Source organism: Diabrotica virgifera, chromosome 8, assembly GCF_917563875.1.
Source record: "Diabrotica virgifera virgifera chromosome 8, PGI_DIABVI_V3a".
Taxonomy (NCBI): domain Eukaryota; kingdom Metazoa; phylum Arthropoda; class Insecta; order Coleoptera; family Chrysomelidae; genus Diabrotica; species Diabrotica virgifera.
Genome location: NC_065450.1, coordinates 72,529,143 through 72,554,524, shown reverse-complemented (window position 1 = coordinate 72,554,524; position 25,382 = coordinate 72,529,143). Strand labels below are relative to the sequence as shown.

Below are 25,382 nucleotides of genomic sequence, written 5' to 3'. Positions count from 1 at the left end.
ACTCTCTGATTGGACTAGAATATGGTTCGGCTGTATTTTCGTTTTGCAACGAAATTGAAAATGGTTATTCATTTTTTTTATATTTATTATAATTTTTATGTCTGTGGATTTGTCTTCCTCCTAATAAGTATTATTGAAAATGTCTCTTTTCAATTAATGTATCTGTCAACGTGATTGTAATTATGTCCGGGAATTGATCGACTGAATACAAAAACGCTGGTAGCTGATCGGTAGAACATTCGCCTAGGGATCGAGAGGTCGCCTGTTCAAATCCGGACAAAGTCATATCTTTCTTTTTTCGTATTCTTTTCGTTCTTTCTAAAATTAGTTTAATATTTAAATACAATACAAAAATACCGGTTAAAAGTAAATAGGTATATTATTTCGTTGAAATTATAATACCGGGTGTCCACTGATATTTTCCCCCATTTTAACTGCCTATAACTTCCAAACCGCTTAAGATAGAAATATGCGGTTTTCGATGAAATGTTTTATTTTAGTAAAAGTTTTGTCTGAATGGATTGAATTTTTTATATCGCTTTGAAATACGAAAAAAAAAATGGCGGATTTTTGAAAAAAACGTTGTTGACTTTTTTTTAATGAAACACCCAGCATATTTTTTTGTAAATTGAAAGAAAGGTCATTCACCTATCCAGCGATATAAAGTTTTTCAAAATCGGTTGTCAAATCACTGAGTAATTAATTTTTAAAATAAGCGGTGCAACTTGGATATCACATACCTAAATAACATAACTACTAAACAAAATGATATTATGTTATGTGATTTCCACATTGCATCATTCATTTTAAAAATTATTTGCTCAGTGATTTGACAACAGATTTTAAAAAATTTAATATCGCTGGATAGGTAAATGACCGTTCTGTCAAGCTACAAAAAAATTTACTGGGTGCTTCAATAAAAAAAGTCAACAACGTATTTTTTTTTTAAAATCTGCCATTTTTTATTTAAAAGCGACATAAAAAGTAGTCATTTATCTAAAAACTTGAAAAAACGGCCATTTCCCTATCCAACGATATAATTTTTTTAAAATCGGTGGTCAAATGACTGAGCAATTAATTTTTAAAATGAGAGATGCAATGTGGAAATCATATATTATGTTATTTAGGTATGTGATATCCACGTTGCACCTCTCATTTTAAAAATTAATTACTCAGTGATTTGACAACCGATTTTAAAAAAATTTATATCGCTGCATAGGTGAATGACCTTTCTTTCAACTTACAAAAAATATACTGGGTGTTCAATTAAAAAAAAGTCAACAACGTTTTTTTCAAAAATTCGCCATTTTTCTTTTCGTATTTGAATGCGATATAATAAATTCAGTCCATTCATACAAAACTTTTACTAAAATAAAACATTTCAGAGAAAACCGCATATTTCTATCTTGAGCCGTTTAGAAGTTATAGGCAGTTAAAATGGTGGAAAATATAAGTGGACACCCGGTATACAGAGTTGGGCTAAAGAATGGAACCAAGCAAATATCTTTGAAACGAAAAGAACAATATTTTTGAAACTTTGCATGCAAGTACAGTGACGCAAAACGCATCTGTTGCTATACTTTTTGTTACTAGTTTACTTCCGGTTTCACTGGAAATACCCTTAACTTATTTACTTTAAATGGGACACCCTGTATATTTTTGGAGATTTTAAAAGAACTTTTTATTTGTAATTCATAAATACCAAGTTTGGAAGAAAAAACTATTAAAACAAGAAATAAATCTCTTTACAGTTAAAAAATAGGTTAATTTATTTACGTTAGACCAATGATAATAAAAATAAAAAAAATCATTTCAAATGTTGAAAATGCCCGCCATTCACCTCTTGACAACGTGCAAGCCTATAAATAAATTCTTGAGTCACTCTTTCCAGAATTTCTCCAAGTATTAGATCACATTCATCAATTATTCTCTGTCTCAAATCCTGCAAGCATGTTGGTCTATTAACGTAAACCCGTGATTTTAGATAACCCCAAAGAAAAAATCTAACGGGTTGAGGTCGGGAGAACGAGCTGGCCACTCTAGGAATCCTCTACGTCCAATCCATTGATTTGGAAAATTCATATCCAAAAAATCCCTAACCCGTCGATCATAGTGGGGAGGCGCTCCATTTTGTTGAAACCAAAAATTTTGTGGTAACTGGCCATTCTGTTGAAGTGCAGGAATAATTTGGTTTTTTAGTAAATTTAAATACTTGTCACCATTCAAATTTCCGTCTATGAAAAAAGGGCCTATTAGTCTATTTTGAACAATTCCCATCCAAACATTTAACTTTTGTGGATGTTGGGTATGTGCTTCAATAATCCAACGAGGATTCTCATTCGACCAATACCTACAGTTATGTCGGTTAACGGTTCGATTTAAGCAAAAAGTTGCCTCATCGGAAAACACTACATTACTTGCAAAATGTTCGTCATTGTTACAAATGTCCATCATTCGTTCGCAAAACTCTAGCCGCCGGTTCATCATCTGACAATTCTTGAACCAATAATGAATCCATTATACGGATGATATTTTTCCATTTTCAATATTCTCCTTACAGAACGTTGACTTATTCCATGGTTTAGTACCAAATTTGTTGTGGAAGTTTGAGGTGATTCCTCTAAATCAATTGAAATATTTTGTTTAATAACTTCGTTCGTTGCAGTCCGTGGTCTTCCAGTTTTTGGCAAATTTTTGACTATCTCAGCTGCATTAAAACGTTTCAATGTTTTAGTAACCGTTGAACGTGATATAGGATTTCTTTCAGGATGCAATTCATTAAAAATATTACACACCTCGTCATGAGTTTTAACACGATCACCATGACCGATTATCATTAATATTTCAATGCGATCTCTTTCACTTAAATGAACCATTTTGCATAAAACTTATTTCTGCCAATTAGTTCAGTAACAGTTACCTACTATGCTAAATTCAAATAAATACAACAATAGTTTTAGTCTATAGTATGGATGGTAGTACTCGTTTATTTTTAATACAAAAAATTATCTACAGACACTTTTTAACTATTTTTTTCTTCCAAATTTGGTATGTATAAATTAAAAATAATAAGTTCTTTCAAAATCTGCAAAAATATACAGGGTGTCCCATTTAAAATAAATAAGTTAAGGGTATTTCCGGTGAAACCGGAAGTGAACTAGTAACAAAAAGTATAGCAACAGATGCGTTTTGCGTCACTGTACTTGCATGCAAAGTTTCAAAAAGATTGTTCTTTTCGTTTCAAAGATATTTGCTTGGTTCCATTCTTTAGCCCAACCCAGTATAAAGTTAGCTTATATTATAATAGAAGTATAACTTCTTACGTGCGTACAAAGTACACACATACATTCTTTTTTTTACCTTTGTTGGCGATTATTTCTTTAAACGCTTCCCTATCTTTTGCAACGTGAAATATCTGTTCAACACCGAGATTAGTCCAATCTCTGATATTCCTAAGCCAAGATTTCTTCTTTCTTTCCTCTACCCTTCCTTGCACGATGACGTGTAGCACAGAGTACCTATTTATCGTTTCGAAGTATGTGGCCCAGATACGACGTTTTTCTTATGTTCATAAGCTTTCTGTCATTGTCATGGCCAATTCGTTTTAAGACTTCTTCGTTTGAGACTTTTGCGGTGCAAGGAATTTTCAGAATACCTCTACATAGCCACATTTCGAATGCCTCCAATTGTTTTACGGATTGCTCTTTCAAAGTCCAAGCTTCTACCACAGAATAGTTGCGACCAAACATAACATTCGACGAACCTCAATCTGATAGCCATCCTTAATGTCTTATTTGTAAACATTGACTTGTATTTTGTTTATTTATTTATATAAGGTTACAACCATTTACAAAAAAAACAACAGATTAAAATATAAATTACATACAATAAAGAGAACAAAAATACAAATGATCAATATAAATATGTTACCAATACAAATTACACAAACAATAATACCTAAGGACACTTTTGAGATTATTTATTTATTTTTTTTTATTTAGCTAATGCCTCGACAACTAATGGCCATTGGCATGGTAGGTACGGTAATTTTGAACAGTTAGGTACCTAGTGTCATGTGTAGTGTGTGTGTTGAGTAAGTGTCTTGTTACTTTGCAAAGTCGACGTCATTGTCTTTGCAAAGAGACGCCAATTGTATCCGAACGTCTGCGGTCCCTCCGGTGAGTACCGATCCCACAAGGACAGAAACTATATTCATTTATTAATTTATAATAAATGAAAAATTCCTGACCCTGGTGAGATTCGAACCCACAACCTTTCGGATTTTTTTGATCCAAAGGCAGGCTTTTCGATTTTTGAGTTTATTATTATTATTATTTTTACAGAACAAAAAGTCTTAGTTAATGTTTACTAAAACCTGACTCAGAAACTTGCTATAAGTTTGGAAAAGGTCAATGTTAAGGTGCTAGTTTGCTAGTCTGGTGGTTCTAGAGAGGAAGTTGTTAAGACCATAGTTAGTACGGTGGATTGGGTAATGGAAACTAACTGTAGCCCTGGTTGTACTTAGTGGGACATGAATATTCATTTTTTGAAGAAGCTCTGGAGTTCCAGTTTTTCCTTGTAGGATGTTGTAGAAAGTGATGAGATCCCTTCTCTTATGACGAGCAGTGATAGGTGCCATATTTAGGATATTAAGAATATCTGCATCATTGTAGTTGTCCAAGATATTAAGTCTATATGCAATTTGCTTTAAAAATTTATGTTCAACTAACTGAAGAGCATTAGTATGCACTCCATAAAAAGGAGACCATACACAGGAGGCATACTCAAGATAGGGATGGACCAATGCACAGTAGAGGGTTTTTAAAGCAGTAATATTTGTGAAGTCCTGGGTGCATCTTCTAATAAAACCAAGCATCTGGAAAGCCTTATTAACAACATTCTCCAGATGATGAGACAGCTGTAAGTTTGTATCAAGGGTGACATCCAAGTCTTTAAAAAGGAAAGTTCTTTCGAGACTATAGTGACCAATATTGTAGTCAAAAACAATAGCATTTCTGGAACGGGAAAAAGCCATAGTTTTACATTTAGTTGGATTAAGTTCCATGCCATTTCTTTTACACCACTCTAGCAAGTTATTTAAATCGTACTGTGGTTTTTCACAATCCTCTGGGGATTTAATCACACAGCTTAGTTTTAGATCATCAGCAAAGAGCAAAAATAAACTGATTGCGAAACATTTATTTATGTCATTTATGAAAATATTAAACAAGAGTGGCCCAAGGTGAGAGCCTTTAGGCACTTCTGATGGAACTTGGATAATTTTAAAAAGAAAAGTGCCAATTTTAACAATCAGTCTATGATCAGATAAGTAACATTGGAACCATGACAATAAAGGCTCATCAATCCCAATCAGTTTTAACTTATGCAACAAAATATTGTGTGGCACCCTGTCGAATGCCTTGGAGAAGTCAGTGTATATCGTATCCACTTGGTACCCCTTTTCCAAGGCATCCAGCAAGAAGTCCACCTGACTAAGAAGATTTAATTCTGTAGATTTTCGTGGTCTAAACCCAAACTGTTGTTGGACTAATAGAGGTTCAAATAGAGGGGTTAGAATGTCACATACCAGACTTTCAAATACCTTGGGGATTACACTGATTATACTGATGGGACGATAGTTTGTTACACAGGTTTTGTCAGCGGATTTAAAGATGGGCTTTAGAAAGCTCTCTTTCCAGTAGTCAGGGAAGATTCCAGTTTGGAGGGAGAGCTTGAAAATGTAGTACAGAGGTCTCGAAAGAATAAAGGAGCATTTTTTTAAGAATAACGTAGGTAGCCCATCTGGTCCTTTGTTAACATCCAAAGAAGAGAGTATTAGTTTTATAAATTTAGAGAGTTTATTTTATAAATTCTTTTCGACCTTTATCTCCGCATCTTGATCTAACTGTGAGTTTGCAAGCAAGCAAGCAATTTGATTCAACCCGACCTGTGGGAGATGTCCACCCTATCGAAAGAGTACATTCGGGTGTAACAATTCATTGGGGCGAGGTGTTTTGACCCAGGTTTAAAACAAGGATAACCCCATCTCGCTCGAATGCCCCAGGACATCCCTTTCCCCCCCATAGCACGCTGATGCGCGATGGGGGCACAACTATCGTAGCCAAATACTCTTCACAATGGAATCCTGGGTAATAAGATTCCAATGTGATGCCCTAATCGAGTGCAAAAACTAGGCCAGCGTGAAGCGCTCTATGCCTTTATCTTCTTATCTAACTGTGAGTTTACAATTGCTCCGAGGTATTTATACTTGTCGATCCTCTCTAATGATTTACCCCCCAATGTCAGCGTGACGTTACAACACTTCGTGGGTTTTAGCCGATTCGACAACATGCCTTCACTGTTCTCTATATTGCTATCATAACTTTCAGGTCTCCTGCTATATTATCTCGCCACCAGAGTTTAGAGTGTCCGCGTGGTATTCTTCCAGTTGGGACTTCCTCCCACATCAGCCGTACTGTTCTTTGGTCAGAAGGTCTTCTGAGGTGTCCTGCCCATCCCACTGGAGTCATCTAGACTTTATTTCTCCTATTATGTTGGCGTCTGGGTAAAGTTCTTCGAGATCTTTGTTAGTTCTTATCCTATATTGTCCCGGTTCTTGATCCATCACAGGCCCAAAGATCTTCCTTAGGATTTTTCTTCCACAAACACGTAGTCTCTTTTCGTTTGCCTTTTTTATCGTCCACGTTTCGCTACCATACATAACAGTGGGTCGTATTATTATTTTATACACTTGTATCTTCGTGCTACTTGTTAGTTGCTTCGATTTAATAAGGTTTTGGAGGGCAAAAAAACATCTGTTGACGGCTTGCATCCTATTGTTTATTTCTTGTCATCCGTTATTGTCTTCAGTTATTGTTGTTTCAAGATACTTAAATTCTCTAACGCGCTCAAAATTAAAGTCATCGATGGTGATGTTCTGACCGATTCTGTCTCTGCTTTGGTTATTGCAACTCATATACATATATTTTGTCTTGTTTTCGTTGATTTGGAGCCCCATTTTCTCTGCTTCCTTCTCGAACCTCACGAAAGTCTCCTTCAACCTTAATCGTTTGTTTCCTATCAGATCGATATCGTCTTCAAATGCCAGTAGTAAGTTGGTTCCTTCTCGAGGAACTTGAACTTCTGATGATGTGTTCCAGAGCTAAGTTGAAGAGTGTTGGTGAAAGTGCATCTCCCTGTTTTAGTCTATTGTTATACGACGGTATATGACGGTTAAGAATATATCAGTATAATACTAAGTGTTATTTAATTACAGGTACAACTACATTTTATGTGATGACTTCAATGAGACCCGAATATAATGACAAAATCATCCACCACGTTAGCCTTGCCCCCACTGGTTTTATGAACCATCTCCAGAGCCCTCTGATTCAGCTCTTTGCCAGCTCTACCGAGTCACTTGGAGCCCTGATGAAGGTAATGGGACAATATGAATTTATGGCCGAAGACAGCTTTCTTAATTTTGCCGCCGCTATTTATTGCTCGAATACTGGTCTGAATAAGGTAAGTTTTGCATAGTTTTTAAGCATTTTTCTACATCACCTTTGTTCGCTGCTCTTTGAGAATAGACTTTTTAGCGTTGCTGTTCATGTTCCGATATTTGTCAACAGAGATACTGCTCTTCCGTTGTCTTTTTCTTTACGCGTCATATAAAAGAATTATCCGATGTTGGCAATCACCAGTGAGAAGGTGTCCTATATTTGATGTATCAGTCCATTCACGAATGTTTTTTAACCAAGGAACTTGTTTTCTTCCTTCACTTCTACGACTTTCTATTTTATCTCTAACGATCAGGTCTTCTTCTTTTTCTTCTTCCTCTTTATAAGCAATTCTGCTTAATAATTGGGGGATTGATACCTCTATGGAAGGTTGTCACTCCATCTTTTGCGCGGTCGGCCGATACTTCTTCTACCGATTGGTGATTTATCTCGTGCTATTTTGACCACATGTGCCTCCCCTATTCTGGTTATGTAATTGTTCCATTCTTTTTTTCTATTTAGTGTCCATTCGTTTATACACTGTACGTTATATTGTCTTCTAATATATTCGCTCCTATTATTCGATCTCAGCGTATTTCCTGTAATTCTTCTAAGTACTCTTATCTCTGCCGTTTCCAGTAGTCTTTGTGTTGTGGCTGTATCGGGTCTTGTTTCTGATGCATATGTCATTATTGGTCTTACACTGGCTTTATAGATTCTTGACTTCATCTCAGTGTTAATATGTCGGTTTCGCCATATAGTGTTATTAAGGCATCGTGCCAATCTATTTGCTTTTTGTACTTGATTTCTCACTTCTTTGTCTAGGTCTCCGTAACTTGACAATGTAATTCCAAAGTATTTTACTTCCATTACTTGTTCAATAATGATACCATCAATTTCTATTTTACATCTGATAGGTTCTTTACTGATTAATATTGTTTTGGTTTTCTGAGATAAAATTGTCATATTGAATTCTTTTTCTCTTATGTTAAATCTGTGGACTAATCTTTGCATGCTACCATCTTCTTGGGCTATCAATATTGCGTCGTCTGCGTAGCAGAGTATTTTTACTTCTTTGTTTCCCATTCTATATCCTCTTCCTTTGTTGACGTTTTTGATGATTTCATCCATGATTAAATTGAAAAGCATAGGACTCAATGTCCCTGCTTATATCTATAGGTTCTGTAAGTTGTCCATCTTATCCATCTAGTTGTCCATCTGTAAGTTGTCCAGGACCCTGTCTTATTCCGCTGCTTATATCTATAGGTTCTGTAAGTTGTCCATCTATTCTGACTTCCATTTTGTTGTTTTGGTATATGTTCTTAAGAGTTTTTATGATATCTAGAGGGACTTCTCTATTATACAGAAGATGGATTACATCTTTGAGTCTTACTCTGTCAAATGCTTTCTTTAAGTCAATCAGACATAGAAATGCTGGTCTATTATACTCTAGTGATTTCTCAGTAATTTGCTTTATGACGAATATTGCATCTGTACACGATCTTCCAGTACGAAAACCCTGTTGTTCATCTGCTAAACTTATCCTCTGTTTCATTACATCTTGTAAGATTTTAGTTGTAAGTTTTAGGGTAGTATTTAACAAGTTGATACCTCTGTAGTTTTCTGGCTGCTTTTTATCTCTTTTTTGAACAGTAGAATTAGTTCGCTCGTTCTCCATTCTTCCGGTATTTTATTGTGTTTTATGATTTTGTCAATTAATGTTGTTAATTGTTCTGTCATTGCTGCTCCACAATATTTCAGTAATTCGTTTGATATTCCATCCTTACCTGCAGCTTTTCTGTTCTTCAGCTTTTCGAGTGTTTTTCGTACTTCCTGTGCACTTATATTAACATCTTCATTTGTGGTAATTTCTGGTGTTTCCCGTTGTAATCTGTCTATCTTGCTCTACCTGGGTATCTCTTGATCGATGGTTCCATTCTTTGAGAGTATGGATTCTACGGATTTGAATTTTTCAGTGCTGTTAATTTTCCAATCATCATCCATTCCCAAGTTTCACACTGTTGTTAAGTATTCAGTCTTTTCTAGATTTATTTCCAATCCATTGTTTGTGTATTCCTCTTCTAATTTTCGGAGCATATATAGTAGGGTGGAGCGCTGTTATATGGAGAAAAATTAAATATCAATTTTTACAAACGCGGGGTGCGAAATCGACGCTACTGTGGGAAAGGATTGGAAAAGTTAATTGTCATTTTTTTATATTTCGACTCTAACATCTGCCCCAACGTGAGTCAAATTTTGAAATTTGAAAAAAAATTTTATTTTTGCATTTTTACCTACGCGGGGCGTGGTATCAATTCGCTTCTAAGATATGAATCTAAAACTTCAATAACACTTATTTCTATTTTTATCAGAATAACTGCCCAGATCTATTTGGACTTTCGCGCCAACCCCCGACTTAACGCTGCAACCAAAGAGTTATAACCTGTCACAGGAGTCGACCTTCACTCTCCCACGCAATTTTAATTATAAGTTAATAGAACACAAAACAATATTGGCCAGAATTATTATAGTTTTCCACGATAAGTATATAACATTATTGAAACCTTATGAAGGCAGGAAGGACGAAAACGGTTACAAAGAGAGGCTATTAAAGTTTGGTGAGGATAGCAAGAAATTGTTTGATATTGCAACTTGCAAATGTTTAGAGTTCAGAGATTGCAACTGTCCTAGAAACCGAAAGACTCCAATACCAGAACGAAATTTCTTAGTCGACCAACGAACTGACCATAAAATAATTATTAATAGTTTAGATCGTGAAGCGACCAAAAAAATTGAGATGGATTTACATAGATTACACCAACAAGAGCAACGTGAAGAACAAATAGTCTTGCAAATAGGGGTGGAATCTATTCCTAGTACTTCTAGATTACCTACAACTTTAAAGATACGACCGAATGTTCAACAGCCAGATACATTAAACAAAAGCGGTGAAGTTGAGGACTTCCAATCGCAATCGATTATTTCCACTTCTTCACTCACAATGACTGATGTCACATTTCCGGTTATTGCCAGAACAGTAGATCGTTATGGGGTTTCAGATCGTGCTGGGGTAGCAATCATTTCTGCAGCTTTCCACGACATTGGTCTTATTACTGAAAACGATTCATCACGGGTTATAGACAGAAATAGAGTTCGACGAGCTCGTTCTAAAGCTAATACTTTGTAACTCTATTCTGACATTTATTTCCTCGAACTCTATCGATGTAAATCAAATAATGGCTGTTGGTTGTGATGGGACTGTCGTTAACCAAGGAAACAAAGGTGGCATTATTCGTTTATTGGAAATCAAGTTTTCACCTCCATTCCAATGGATCATATGCCAACTACACGCCAATGAACTGACACTGCGTCATCTTTTTCAACATCTAGATGGCATTAGAAGTGGACCAAAAGGTTTCACAGGCCCCATTGGCAAGGCAGTTACTATCTGTGAAGTATTACCCATTGTTCCGTTTGATGCAATTAAATGTACGTTGCCCGATATTACCAAATCGACACAGAAATTAAGCACCGATTCACTAAATCTACTACAAATGTCAGTATATCAATAGTGGACATTGCGATGAAAATTTTGTGAAAAAAAATCCTGGTAAAGTAGTTTACCCTAGATGGTTGACAATGGTTAATCGGATATTGAGATTATATGTCTCGAGCCAAACTCCGTCAGAAAACCTAATTTTACTAAGCACATTTATTTTAACGGTCTATGCTCCTATGTGATTCAGGATCAAGACTAGGCCAGTTTGTATTTTTATTGCCAAACATTTATATGATAAATGAGATAAAACTGTGGCGCTATTTGCCAAACCACTTGAAGAATGTGATTTTCCCAGTCATAAAGAGAAATGCATTCTTTGGACATTCAGAGAATCTACTACTAGGAATGTTAGCCGACAACATACAATACGTCAGAGAAGTTGCACTCGCAGAATATTGAAGATCAGAGAGACATCATACATAGGAGCCTTACATATTTTCCAAGTACCTACTTTAAATATGGATGCTGATGATTAAATCGATATGATAGATTGGAAAACCAAGACAGAACTCCACTTACGAAGAATTTAAGTACCGAAAGGATATCTCATGCCATCATAGGCCATCACGGAAAAATTCCGTGTCACACACAATCCTCTGAAAGGTGTATCAAATTAGTTACAGAATCAAGTGCTGCCCTCTGTGGGTCACAGAGGAGAGACGGATTCATTAAGAATAAGCTCAAATCATGCCTTTTGATGCCTAAATTTCATACTAAGAAAGACTCTCGTTCACAATGTTATATTGACTATTTTTCTTTTTTTTTTCTTCATATTACAGTCCTAATAGCTGAAATAAATTAATAAAACATTATCGTTCACTATAGTTGACTATCGAATTCTTTTTAGAAATTTTTTTTTACAAAATTCCAAAATTTCAATTACCTTGGGGCACTTTTCAGACTGAAAATTCGAAAAAATGTCATCTAAGTTTTTCATTCGAAAATGAAAGACGCATCAATTCCGCACCCCGCGAAAATGAAATTCGAAAAAATAAATTTGCGTTCCACCCTAATATATAGCCTAATAAAATAAAAAAATCGAAATGTATTTCCGTACAGGTTGAAATAAATTTTATATCAAAGTTTAGGTGAATACAAAAGATATTTTCAAAAAAGTATCCAAATCATATGAGGGGATCATTGTTTAAATAATTAAAAAGGGGTCATTTTTGTACAATATTTACTTTTTTAACAGCTGAGGTAATTTACATTTTAGTGAGGGTCTTTAGCGTTTTTTTATACGAAGCTGAAGGACAAATCTTTCACTTAAGACTTACTAAATTAAATTTGACCCCCTATTTATTTAAATAATTATATATAAAATTTAAAAAACAAATTTGCAAAAAAAAATTTTGCGTTTTAAATAAGCAATATGAATTATTTTATTTAATAGGAGAACTTGCGCTATATTACCAGTATTAGGCAAAAACATTGGTTAAAAATATTTAATAATTTATGAGTTATTTAATTTGTTTATTAAATGTTACTATATTTTAAATTGTAAAATCGCGGTTGTTACCAGAAAAATATAAATCTGTGTAAAACTGTAAAAATGTATGTTTTCGAAAAATTTATTGAAAAATTCAAATTTAACTCCCCTCTAAATGGCATTTGAAAATTGTTCTAATTTGTTTATAATTTCTTTTTTTAATAACGTCGCAGGGATTAAACATTTTGAAAGGCTGTTCCGATAATCGGCTTCCTGGGAATTTTTCACTAATCAACAAATTTTTTTGTCGTTTTTCTTCTTCTTTTTTTCTTATAGTAAAAGATAGAGTTTTGCTGATAGAGAGGGTTTCATTAAGAATGTCGTATCTCTGAGTTGTAGACTCTAGACCTCAAAATATTACGATTTAACCAAAATCGCTTAAATAAAATATGGCTCCTTATTGAGTTACAAGGTGTTTTATTTAAAAATAAAAAAAAATATTTTTGCTCAGTATTTTAAAATTATTTTTTGAAGCTTTTCGACGTTTGCGCAAATTAAAAACACCCACAACCCGACGTAGGTAAAATAGATTACCCACGTCGGGTTATGGGTATTATGGATTTGCTCAATCTCCGGTGAACGTGTTTATTTCGGCAATTGAGTACTTTCGTTTACCCAAAACGCGTTCTGAATATTTCACTTCGGCCAATGTCCGAATAAAATGCTCACTCCGCGACGTGGATAATTCACGTTGTCCACATCGCGAAGTGAGTAAAAATTTCGAATATTGTCCGAACTAAGGAAAACTCAAAGAAGGTTTCACAACAGAAAGTCATATCTTGTTACCAAAGAAAAATCATTGCTCATAGAAAGAATCAGGGTGCCTCCATGAGCTTAGCTTGGACGACCATACCTAGCAATTGTGGTGTATTTTTCTACAAAAAATGCTCGTTGATTTCAAGCCAGTGCTCTGTAACCGCAACTACCGGGGAAATAATAATTCCTCTAGAAACAAAAACAATTCATCAGTTTTGTATCTTATAGAGCGAATATTAATCAGAACCATGCTAATGTTGTTATTACTAAAACAATTTGAGGATTCTAGTCCCTCAGATCACGTCGTGATGTTTAAAAATTTCGTTTTGGAGAGACAGCGGAATAGTGATTTCGGTGACATTCCCTTGATTTTTGCAGGTGTATAATTCTTTCAGAAGTGAGACAGGACCTAAAAGCAGCAAGATCAACTTCCACCTCATCTGGACCAATTCCATAGGCATTGTTAAATTCTAGCAGAATTTGTCGTAGATCTTCAGTCTTAGTAGGAATTCCCTCGGAAGCCAAAAATAGTTTAACGCTTGTGTTGGTAAATCCATCATAAAACACTGAAGCAGGTTGGTCGTGTAGATAAGCAAGATGAAGTTTAATGGCTTTTAAGATATCCTGCTTGTCTGTACGTATGTTTGTGTTTTCTACTCCATCTTTGTTCTTGCGTGAATTGGTAATTGGATTTTCCAAGGTGACAGGACTTCTGAGATTCTTCGGATTCTTATGTGACTCAGATGAAATCGTTGGTTCAGAATAGAAAGATTCTAGACCATTTAATGTTAACACCAGGTGGCCAAATTTCCTTATTAAATAATAAGTTAATAGATGGTTTAGATTTTATACCTAGCTATTTTGAACGCAGAGCCAGCTATTGGGTGGAATGCATAAAACGTAGTACCTGCTAATGCTTCAAGTATGTACTACATTTTTGAAGATTTTACTACATTTACAAAGCATTTAATGGTTTGCAGGTGTAGTCAAATCTTCAAAAATATAGTACATATTTGAAGCATTAGCAGGTACTACGTTTTATGCATTCCACCCGTTGTTTCAGCATCTTTAAAAGTGCGTAACATCTAATATATTCGTTAATGCCTAGCTTATCTTTAATATAGTGAACCACTTGTATAGGGGTGTACGTTGGGGTCAAGTTACTAATACCTACTAAGTGACATTTATCTTCTGTAATTTTTGACTTTTGCTCTGGACTTGGTTGTGTGTTCCGTACTTAATTAGTTAATTAACGATTCCTACTGGCCCCCTGATTTTTTGTTCTTTAAAGTCCTTATGGCATTCTTTACTTCGATTATTGTTCTCTCAATCTGTTCTTCATTCTGATTTCGTTGTTGTTCATGTTCTGTGTCTGTCTCTAAGAAACCTGGGCGGTTTTCTGAAATTTCCATTGAGTTTTGCCCAAGTTGTTTCTAAATTTCTTGTTTCTTATTTCATAATTAACATTTCTTATCTTTACAGATAATATGCAAGAACGCACTGTTTCTAATGAGTGGATTTAATGAAAAACAAATGAGGACCAAAGAAATCCCAATCATTACGGAATATTACCCAGCTGGAGCTGCAACCCGTCAACTCGTTCATTTCGGACAAGAAATCAAGTCCCACAGATTTTGCAGATTTGATTTTGGGTTCGTGAAAAATATCCAAATTTACAGGGGCCGTCTTACACCACCAGATTATGAATTGGAGAAAATCAGGACCAACATCACTTTGGTCTTCAGTAAAAACGACTGGATGTCCTCTCCTATAGACGTTGAAAGGTTGCAGAATGCACTTGTCAACGCAAATGTGGTAAAGATTGAGTCGCCGCTGAAAAATTGTAACCATCTTGATTACCTGTTTGGCAAAGATGCTCCAAAGACCATCTATCGACTTGTTGCCAAGATCCTTACAGAAAATTAATAATTAATAGGCAAGGCAAAAATATACCCTGTTGGTGACACTTCAACAGCCGGGGTACTGAAGCGTCTTTTCGACAGATAATACCTATAAGATTGTAACTATTTCCTGCGTAGGATCTGGCGGCCATTTTTATTTAAAACAATTTAGTGTCAAGAAACGGCCTTTTTCTTTTTTTTTCAAATCAATGGAAAACAGTGAAACTTATGATTTTTTTAGTACAAACATCTTTGAGAGCATGGAAAAAGCTTTAAAATGACGTATTACAAAGTTTGATATACTCATTTATTAATATAATTGCGGAAAATGGTCGAAATTTCAAAAAAAAATAATTTCGCAATAACTTTTGTAAAAATTAGTATACAGCTTTGAAATTTTTGTCAAATGAGGGTTCTTTAGTGCTTAATAATTGACAAAAATTTCGAAGCGATTCGTGCAATTGTTTAAATTTTATTTAAATAGTTTATCCCAGTATTTTTTTTATTTTTGCAATAACATAAGTCAGAAAAAAATGATTTTAGAACCATTCTACAGGTGTCAAATGAAAGAGCATGAGTTAAACTTTCAAATTGGTTTAAAAAAGTAAATAAAACTTGCATTTATTAGTAATAAATAATTATTCAATAGTATCATCAATTTTTCCTTACAAACTTTTTGAATAACTTTTTACAAAAAAAATAGTACATTGTTTACCGGGTAGGAAAAGCTTAACATTCCTGGACGACTGTGAAGATTGCTAAGTCGAGGCGCAAGCCGAGACTTAGCAACACTGAGTCCAGGAATGTGGCTTTTCCTACGAGGTAAACATACTATTTTTCCGCAAATCGTTTAAAATTCGACAGATATTGATTGATTTAAAAAAAAACGCGATAATTTTATTCCCAAATAAATGGTGCTTTGAAATTCCTAATAAAATTACTTGGGTTACTATGGAAACGTATTGAGGTTGAATTGTCAAACTTGGAAAATGTTGTTGAACACTAACAACTGTACGGAAATATCATTTCCTTACAGTAAGAAAATGACATTTCCTTACAGTAAGGAAGTCCTGACTTTTTCTTCAAGAAATTTTGACAGGAATGTCAAAATTTCGTGGCGATTTGCGGAAAAATTATTTTTTTACCGTGTTTTAGGTGCAGAAATACCAAGTAATGTTATGTATACAGGGTGAGGCAGATAAAGGGCCTATTAGAAATATCTCGAGAACTAAAGGTAAGAAAATCATGAAAATTGTTATGCAGGGGGGATGTGAACAATTTAATGGAAATATTTTGGTCTCTTTGCTACTTTCGATTTTACCGGAAGTTGATTGTAACTTCGTTTTTTTAAATGGGACACCCACTGTATATTTTTACATTTTTGGATTCTCCTCGATTTTTTCTTTCTTTAAATATAAGGTTTTGTAATATTATACAGGGTAGATTAAAAGATAATTACGTTTTCTTATTAATTTCGTAGCAATATTCACACCCTGTAGGCTTGTAGTAGTTTGACATAATAAACTCTATTTATGTTCAAATGATTTTGAATATAGTCTACTATTGTTAGGATTTATTGGTATAGTTAAATTTTTCGTTTTAATATACAGGGTTGGTCGAAACTCGGAATGAGTATTTTCTGAGTTTTCTTAAATGGAACACCCTGTATTTTAATATTGTAATGAAATGTTCTTTTATGGTACATTTTAATTACTTAAGCACTCCCTATGCCTAACTGCTTTAATTTGTGAGTTATTGGTAATTCAAGCAAAACATTAATTGCAAAACAAAATATGTGAAATTGTATTGGGTTGGCCATGAAAATATTCAATCACAAATAATTTTTTGAAAATAAATACTTATTAATCTAGACTGATACTTAAAATTGCCAATAATGGTTGAACTGTCAAAATACCATCGAAATTAAGATTGTTGGTGCGATTAACAATTAAGCACAAATTAAAGCAGTTAGGTATAGGGAATGCTTAAGAAATAAAAAAGTACCATGAAATATCATTTCATTACAATACTAAAATATAGGGTGTTCCATTTAAGAAAACTCAGAAAATACTCATTCCGGGTTTAGACCCTCCCTGTATACTAAAATTAAAAATTTAGCTATACTAATAATTGTTAACAATAGTAGACTATATTAAAAATCATTTGAACGTAAATAGAGTTTATTATGTCAAACTACTACAATCCTACAGGGTGTGAATATTGCTACGAAATTAATAAGAAAACGTAATTATCTTTTAACCTACCCTGTATAATGTTACAAAACATTATATTTTAAGAAAGAAGAAATCGAGGAGAATCCAAAAATGTCAAAATATAGGTATAACCGGTATAACCGAAGGTATAAGCAACTTCCGGTATAACCGGAAGTACCAAGTAGATGAAAATATTTTCATTAAATAGATCAGTCTTCAAAACCTGATTATTCCAATTTTCATAATTCAGTTACCTCTAGTTCTCGAGATATTTCTAATAGGCCCTTTATCTGCCTCATTCTATATAATAATTAATAAAAAATTGTAATAAATATAATAATATGTAATTTATTATATAAATAAAAATTAAAAGATTATGAGAAAAAATTGACGATGCTTTTGCATAATTATTTATTACTAATAAATGCATTTTTTATTCACTTTTAAATTTAGCTTATGCTGTTGCTTAGTAAAATATTCTTCTAATAATTTATTTAATCTGACTCATTTATATCGGCAATTCAGACACGTATTATACATTTTAAAGTAGACGACTTTAAAATGATATTGCCAATATTGATGAGTTGCGTTCCTGGGACGACTTTACTAAAAGATAGTTTACTAAGCAACAACATTTTTGTTTATTTAGTATATTTAGCTTATGCTCTTTCATTTGACACCTGTAGAATAGTTCTAACATAATTTTTTTGACTTATATTATTGCAAAAATAGGGATATCTCCGGGATAAACAATTTGAATAAAATTTAAACAATTGAATGAATCGCTTTGAAAAGTTATTGCAAAATTATTTTTTTTGTCATTTCGACCTTTTTTCGCAATTATATTAACAATAAATGTGTATATTAAACTATGTAATACGCAATTTTAAAGCTTTTTTCATGCTCTCGAAGCTGTTTGTACTAAAAAAAACCATAAGTTTCACTGTTTTCCATTGATTTGAAAAAAAAAAAAGGAAAAAAGGCCGTTTTTTGACACTAAATTATTTATAAATAAAAATGGCCGCAAGATCCTACGCGGCAAATAGTTACAATTTGTTCTTATAGGTATTACTTGTCGAGAAAATGCTTCAGTACCCTGGCTGTTGAACTGTCATGCAAAAAAAACCTTAATACCCTGGACTAAAATGTTTTTACAAGCCGAGACTGTGTTACGTTTTAATTTGTATTGTAATGTGAATTTTAAATATTTTGATATCATTTGAGATACATTTTCGTATCAAACATATTGTACTTATACTTTAAGATATATATGAGTTAAAACGCCATAATACATGGCATTGGAGCACAAATTCGTCAAGACGATATTATTAAATGATATCGAGACGATATTATTAAATCGTCTTCGTTCCCTGCCATCAAAAAAGATGGCGCCTCTGTAAGCTGCCACTAGAGTGGCGAAATTTTTGGAGACGTTCTGAGAGCCTTCCGTGATTTAATTTGTAGTACCAGCTCGACTGACTGATGACAGGGAGACCTAGAAATATCGATATATCAGTCTATTAGTACCAGTTAAATCAGGGGTGTTAGAAATATCGATATATCAGTTAAAATTCAGGGGTGTCTAAGTTATCAAGCTTCTTACGAAGATGTACCAATTTAAGAAAATTCCATTCAACCCTAAGTGGATTAAGAACCTTTCTAAGATTGAGGTCCCTCAGGACATTCTCAAGTTGTTGTCTCTGGGTCCGAAATTTGGCCTACACCCAACTTTTAAAGATTATTCTGTTAGTAAAATATTGGCAGATGTTGAGAATATTTTGTCTCATGCAGACACATCTGACCTTCTATCTCTTAGGTCTTCTTCCAACAATATTTTGTTGAATTTTACTAATCGCCCTAGACAACCCGTATCGGAATTAGATAAGATTTACAGGGAGACCGTATCATTTTTAAAAACCCACCCTAATCTTCTTGTTCTCACTAGTGACAAAGGTAATGCCACTGTACTCATGGATAGAGATCAATATCTCAGTCTTAGTCAATCGTTGTTAGATGATGATATATACTATCAACCTCTCTCTACCAACCCTTGCTCTTAATTCACTAATAAAATTAATAAATTTATTACTCACCTTAAAAACTTAAAGATCATTGATCAACCTCTTGCAAAATCTCTACATAATTATGATGGGTATGCTCCTAGATTTTATTGTCTACCGAAAATACATAAGCCTACGCTGAGCATGAGGCCCATTGTTTCGTCAATTAATTCACCTAATATACATATTTATTGCAAAATTTTTGACTGACATCTTGTCAAAATCTTACAACTATAATAATGATTATAAATTGTAGATTCTTTTCATTTTAGTGAATTTATTAATGACTTCAGACTTCCACAAGGTTACATTTTAGTGAGTTTTGATGTAGTATCTCTTTTCACCAATTTACCTCTAGCTATTGTCACAATTTCCTTAAGAAATCACTGGAACTCCATCCAACCTAACTGTCCTTTGTCCTGGGATGTACTTCCAGAACTGTTGCAATTAGTATTTGACACCAATTTTTTAGTCTTTGATGACAAATATTATCTACAAACTTTTGGGACACCTATGGGTTCCTCAATCTCTCCCATCCTAGTCAACTTTGTACTGGATGATTTAGTGTCTGACCGTTTGAGTCTTTTGGATTTCCAAGTCCCTTTTATTAAGCGGTATGTTGATAACCTATTACTAGCCTTACCTCCAGACAAGATACAGGCCACCTTGTCTTTGTTCAATGGGTTTGATCCTCACTTACAATTCACTGTTGAACTTGAGGACCCCACCACTAAAAGTATTCCCTTCTTAGACATGCGTGTCATCAGAATGGGAGACAATACTTTAACTACAAGTTGGTATAGGAAACCAATGGCCTCCAATAGGTTTCTCAACTAGCATTCTTATCATCCCTTTAAATATAAACTGAACCTTATCAAAGCTTTAAGCTGCAGGCTGAATAGGCTGACACATCCGACTAATCGAAGGGAATCCCTTATACTGCTCAGAAACATATTGATTGAGAATTCCTACCCATCTTCCCTCATTAATAAATACCTCTATTCACAGAGTTATGGTTGTTCTTTAAATGACATACCCAATGGTGACCAACTCAGAGTAATATCAAACAACACTATCAATAACACTGTTCTGCCTACTACTGTACTTGGGACTCCAACTACCCATTACTCCTCTTTACCATATATTTCCTCATGTTACTGAAAAACTCATTAAACTGTATAAACACAATAACATTCCTGTCAAAATTGCTGTTAACGCTACGTTAGGCGCGTCGTTATTACTGACAAGCTTAGGCGCGTGGTCTACAATCGTAGACCAATAGTTTTTTGTCGTATAATACCGGATTTTGGTAAAATTAACAAATTAGTGGTTAATAACATGTTTATTTATGTTCGCACTTTGATATTAGATATGTTTTGTTCCTTGGCTTTTCTCATTTTGACAGTGGTAAAATTAAAAACCAAGTCATGATTTTTTGGGTCTTTATTCGCAAGTAAATGAAAATGGTCACAAAAATAAACTCAATTTAGTAAAAAACACAAAATATCTTTTATCTTTGAACTTATAGAATGACCAATAGGTATAAATAATAAAGAATAGAACTGAAAAGTAAAAAAAGAACAAAACTATTAAATGGACAAAGTGGCACAATTTTAGTCCGTCAAACATTCAGTGCAAATATCCCCAAAATGATCCTTAAATGCAAATGTGTCACATCTTTGGCATGCCCTTCTTGTTGACATATTGCAAATTCATGCACAAATACAACTTCGTCCCACGTAATTTGTTGGAATATTAGGGGAAGGGGGTACGACTTCTTGAACACTGAGTAGTACGCGAGCTCGTCGTCTAAGTTCTCTTAGCAGGGAAGGCATAGTTGATCCATATTCAATTTGCTGTATGATTAGTTCCCATGCTAAGTTTTCAATGAAGTCGCTTCTTGAAATATTTTCATTTATGTTATTAGCTTTATATACACAGCAGGCTACATATTAGCTTTATATATACAACTAAAAACTGGAACGCGCTTAGTCGCGTGGTCTACGGTTGTAGACCAGTGCTCCTTGAATAATGGTAAAAAAATAATGCAAACAGATCAGCGGCGTTTAGCAAACTAAAGAGTAAGTTGGAAGTATTAGTGACAGCTACTAAGCGGGATGGGGGCGTATGTGCAGTTTTATGCAATTGGCGACCACTTAAAGGAGAGTGGTCTACGATTGTAGACCACGCGCCTAATGGAGGGTGAATGCCAAGACGGTCAAAAATTTGTTTTCTAGAACTAAAACACCCTTGTCCCTTTAGGAACAGGTTAATGTCATCTATCACATACCTTGTGCTGAGTGTGACTCATGCTATATCGGTCAGACAGGGAGATCACTAAGGGGGCGTCTCACAACACACCGCAGTGATATTAACTTATCCAAGCATACGTGTGCTCTTTCTCAGCATGCTATTAACACAAAACACAAGGTAGACTTCAACGAAGTTAGGATTCTTGGCAACGGACGCAATCTCGTGAAAAGGCAATTTTTGGAAATGTGTTCGATAATGAAGCACCCCAACGCTCTGAATTAAAGAACGGACATTAGTAACCAGAGCCAAATTTATCATGCATTAATATTGCAGAATTAGTCATTATCAGTGTCTACTTTAATATTGTCTCCTATGGTGTGTTTTTGTATACATTTTCACTTTTAAATAAATTGAATTAAAATTTTTTTACTTAAACCATTACTATTATTAACTGAAATTTTTATTGCTGAAAATGTTTGATAAAATAGTTTAATAAAATTTAAATTAATTTGATTCATGTAATTCACATTAATTACTCAGTTCTATAGTATTATGAACCTTGGACTGTGGAAGTTGAATTAAATTTATACTTTTGACTGGCTAACCAGCTAAAACCGAGTCACTTGTATGGTGATATGGAAAGATCGTCCTCACTTGTTTGTTTTTCTTCGAACCATTCCTTGAAAGTTAAATGATGTTTACTAACCATCTGTTGCTTTCTTTATAATGTTTCGTACAAACAAGAAGTTCTCCTTACCATATTCCATCTTTAAATTTACCGCTCAAATGCATTAGCGGTTGATATTTCACCTTGTGTTGTCATTTTGGACTTCAAGGTCACTGTCTTTTACGGGATGGTTCGTTGTGTTTAGAAATGTCCATTTTGCCGAGTGTATTTGAATAGTGTAGAAGCTTTTTTGTGGTAACTTTTAATACCTTTTTTACTTAATTGCTACTATAAACTTTTGCAATCATTTTAATAATGTTACCTAAAGTCAAAATCAAACTTAATTAATATTCTCTTGTTGGAAGGCTGATCTTGTGATCTTACTAGTTTCTCGGCGAATACAAATTTTTACATACTTTTTTTTTAATTACATGTATGATAACCACATGCTTATTTTGCTGTTCTAAATCTGTGTTAAATTGTAAACTGTACTTAGTTTTATTTTGTTGTTTCTACAACCTAACGATTCAATGGTTCATTGTTTCAAGCTTTTTTACATTTCATACCTTTGACTGCTACATGTCTTTTTGAGGTAACACTGTTGTATTAACTTCTCTATGGATGTTTGGTTTTTCAAATTATTCTTTTTAGATGAACTGATGATGCTCATTGATTAGAGAGCGAAACGTCTTCGAATAAATAGATGAAGTAGCCACCTTCTTTGTCTTATTTCTCCACCTATTGACCGAAAAACCCACCACTCTTCGAGTGATCAAGGAAATAATCGCAACTTATTTCCTGCTTGTTTGACGCCGTAGGTATTTTTCAATAAATACCAGGTGCCATCTAGTGGCCTCAAAATAGAGGCACAGATCGGTTTCGTACCGAAACGAGCAAGGTAGGTTGCTTCTAACTAACAACAGTACAAAAATATGTGGTGGATTTGACAAATATTCAAAATATCTCGATTAAAACTTGCTTTTCGGAAAAGTAATAAGAGGCAAAAAAGTTTTAAAAAAATTGTGTTTAACTAATGGTGCCACAATTATAATTTAAAAAATTGGAATAAATCCTTTGTAAAACGTATAAAATTTATTAAAATCCCTAACGGGCTACATCAGAAAAAAAGTTTTCGATTTTATTACAAAATCATCATCAGTGTAAGACCTAAAAGTAAGTATAACCTATTTTATTAATGTAAAATTGATATTTAAATTCTGACTAAGGTTTAAAACAAGTGGTTATACTCACAGTCTGGATGCTAGTTGAGCCACCAAAGAAATATAGGGGTAATAACCCTTCAAATATAAAATTTATGCTTTACAGATGCATATTTACTTAAAATGCCTTGTGATGGGCAAATGGCAACAGGAATAATGCCCTAAGGTAAGGTATTTAAATTCCCAACATGTGGGATGCAAAAAATTGAGTTGTTTACATTTCGATGACTTTATGGCAACTGAATGAAAGTTGAGTGATGTTTCTGAAAGGTGTCAAAGATCAAACCGAACAATGTGACAATGTGACATAATAGTTACCATGTGTTACCTCAGCCAACTGATTGTGATATGATATTTTTTTAAAATTTCCAACAGTAATAACTAACATCAACAAAGATGTGGCTATAATAAAGTTTACCCCAATTTTGTAGGTTGTATTAAATGATTTTTATAATGTGGATGGAGAAGTAGCCAGATTGTATGCAACCATCTATACATAATAATAATGAAAATAGATTAATTAGCGGAAATGGATCCATTTATGTATAGGAACATCTGGGACCCAGTAATTAAGTGGGAATTTTTTTTGCTAGGATGTTATATTTATGTGTAAAGGTTGATGATTGTGGTTCGAATTTAAAATGGAAGCGAGTCCAACTGTGTTGATGAAAGTTGAGTTTACTATGAATGAAAATGGTTTAAATGTACTAATTGTAAGAGTAAATTAGATAGTCTATTGTATGTGGAGGTCTGATATCAAAGCAGTGTTGAAATTATGATAAAAGGTATCAATTGAACTCGTAACTTGGGTAGAAATGTGAGGTCCTTTTATGTAACATAAACATCTAGGACTAAAAAAATGTTTCAAGAATTAGGGATATTTTTAACAAGTTACTGAGTTAAATTGAAAAGGTTTAAAATTGGATGGATGTATGAGGGTGTTTTGGAATAAAGCTGGCATTGTTGGTAAATATTAGTTAATAACTAATGAAAAATATATGGTTTGATATCAAAATTGTTTACTGTAATGAGGTGTGATAAGAAAGGCTGGGAGACCCAGAGACCAGAGTTTAAACTCTAAGGGTAAAAGAGTGGAAGTATTATGATATGAACGAATTTTTTTGTTTCGAAGTTTGGTTGGACCTAGGGCGAAAACTTGAATCGAATGATGATATGTTGTGAGAATGGGGGGGGGGGGGGAAGACATCAAATAGTGTCAAAGTTGTGACTGGTAGATTTAACAAAACTGTGAGAAATAAAGTTAAAGTAGATTAATTTGGAAGACTAGTAGAAGATAAGGGGTAATGAGTTAATGTTTTAAATGTCACATTGTCACATAAATGTTCAATTTTACATTAATAAAATAGGTTATACTTACTTTTAGGTCTTACACTGATGATGATTTTGTAATAAAATCGAAAACGTTTTGTTCTGATGTAGCCCTTTAGGGATTTTAATAAATTTTATACCTTTTACAAAGGATTTATTCCAATTTTTGTGATTGATGGTATACAGCCAACTACAGGAAAACTTTTCTTTCCTTGTGGATTTAATTATAATTTAATTGTAACGTACACAAAAGTATGGGGGTTTAAGGGAACAAAATCCCAATAAAATTTTTATGGGGTGCACAAATTTCACCATAATTATTTTTTAAGATGCTACTATCATAAGAATGCCACATGTCCGTTTTAAGTAAGAAACCTCAAATACATAGTTTTCGATATATTGGAAAAAATCGATTTTTATTTTGTAAATTCAAAAC

At 33.8% G+C, this 25,382-nt stretch overlaps 1 protein-coding gene across 3 annotated transcripts in view; it reads left to right on the top strand.

Moving 5' to 3' along the window:
- Positions 1-25,382, top strand: part of LOC126889763 (lipase 3-like) — a 175,025-nt gene that overhangs the window by 68,149 nt on the left and 81,494 nt on the right. The window contains exon 4 of one of the 3 annotated variants that reach the window (XM_050658341.1): positions 7,277-7,524. The exons of the other annotated variants lie outside the window; for them this stretch is intronic. Coding sequence (XP_050514298.1) covers positions 7,277-7,524 — 248 coding nt within the window. The remainder of the gene's footprint in view (positions 1-7,276; positions 7,525-25,382) is intronic. 3 annotated transcript variants of the gene reach the window in all.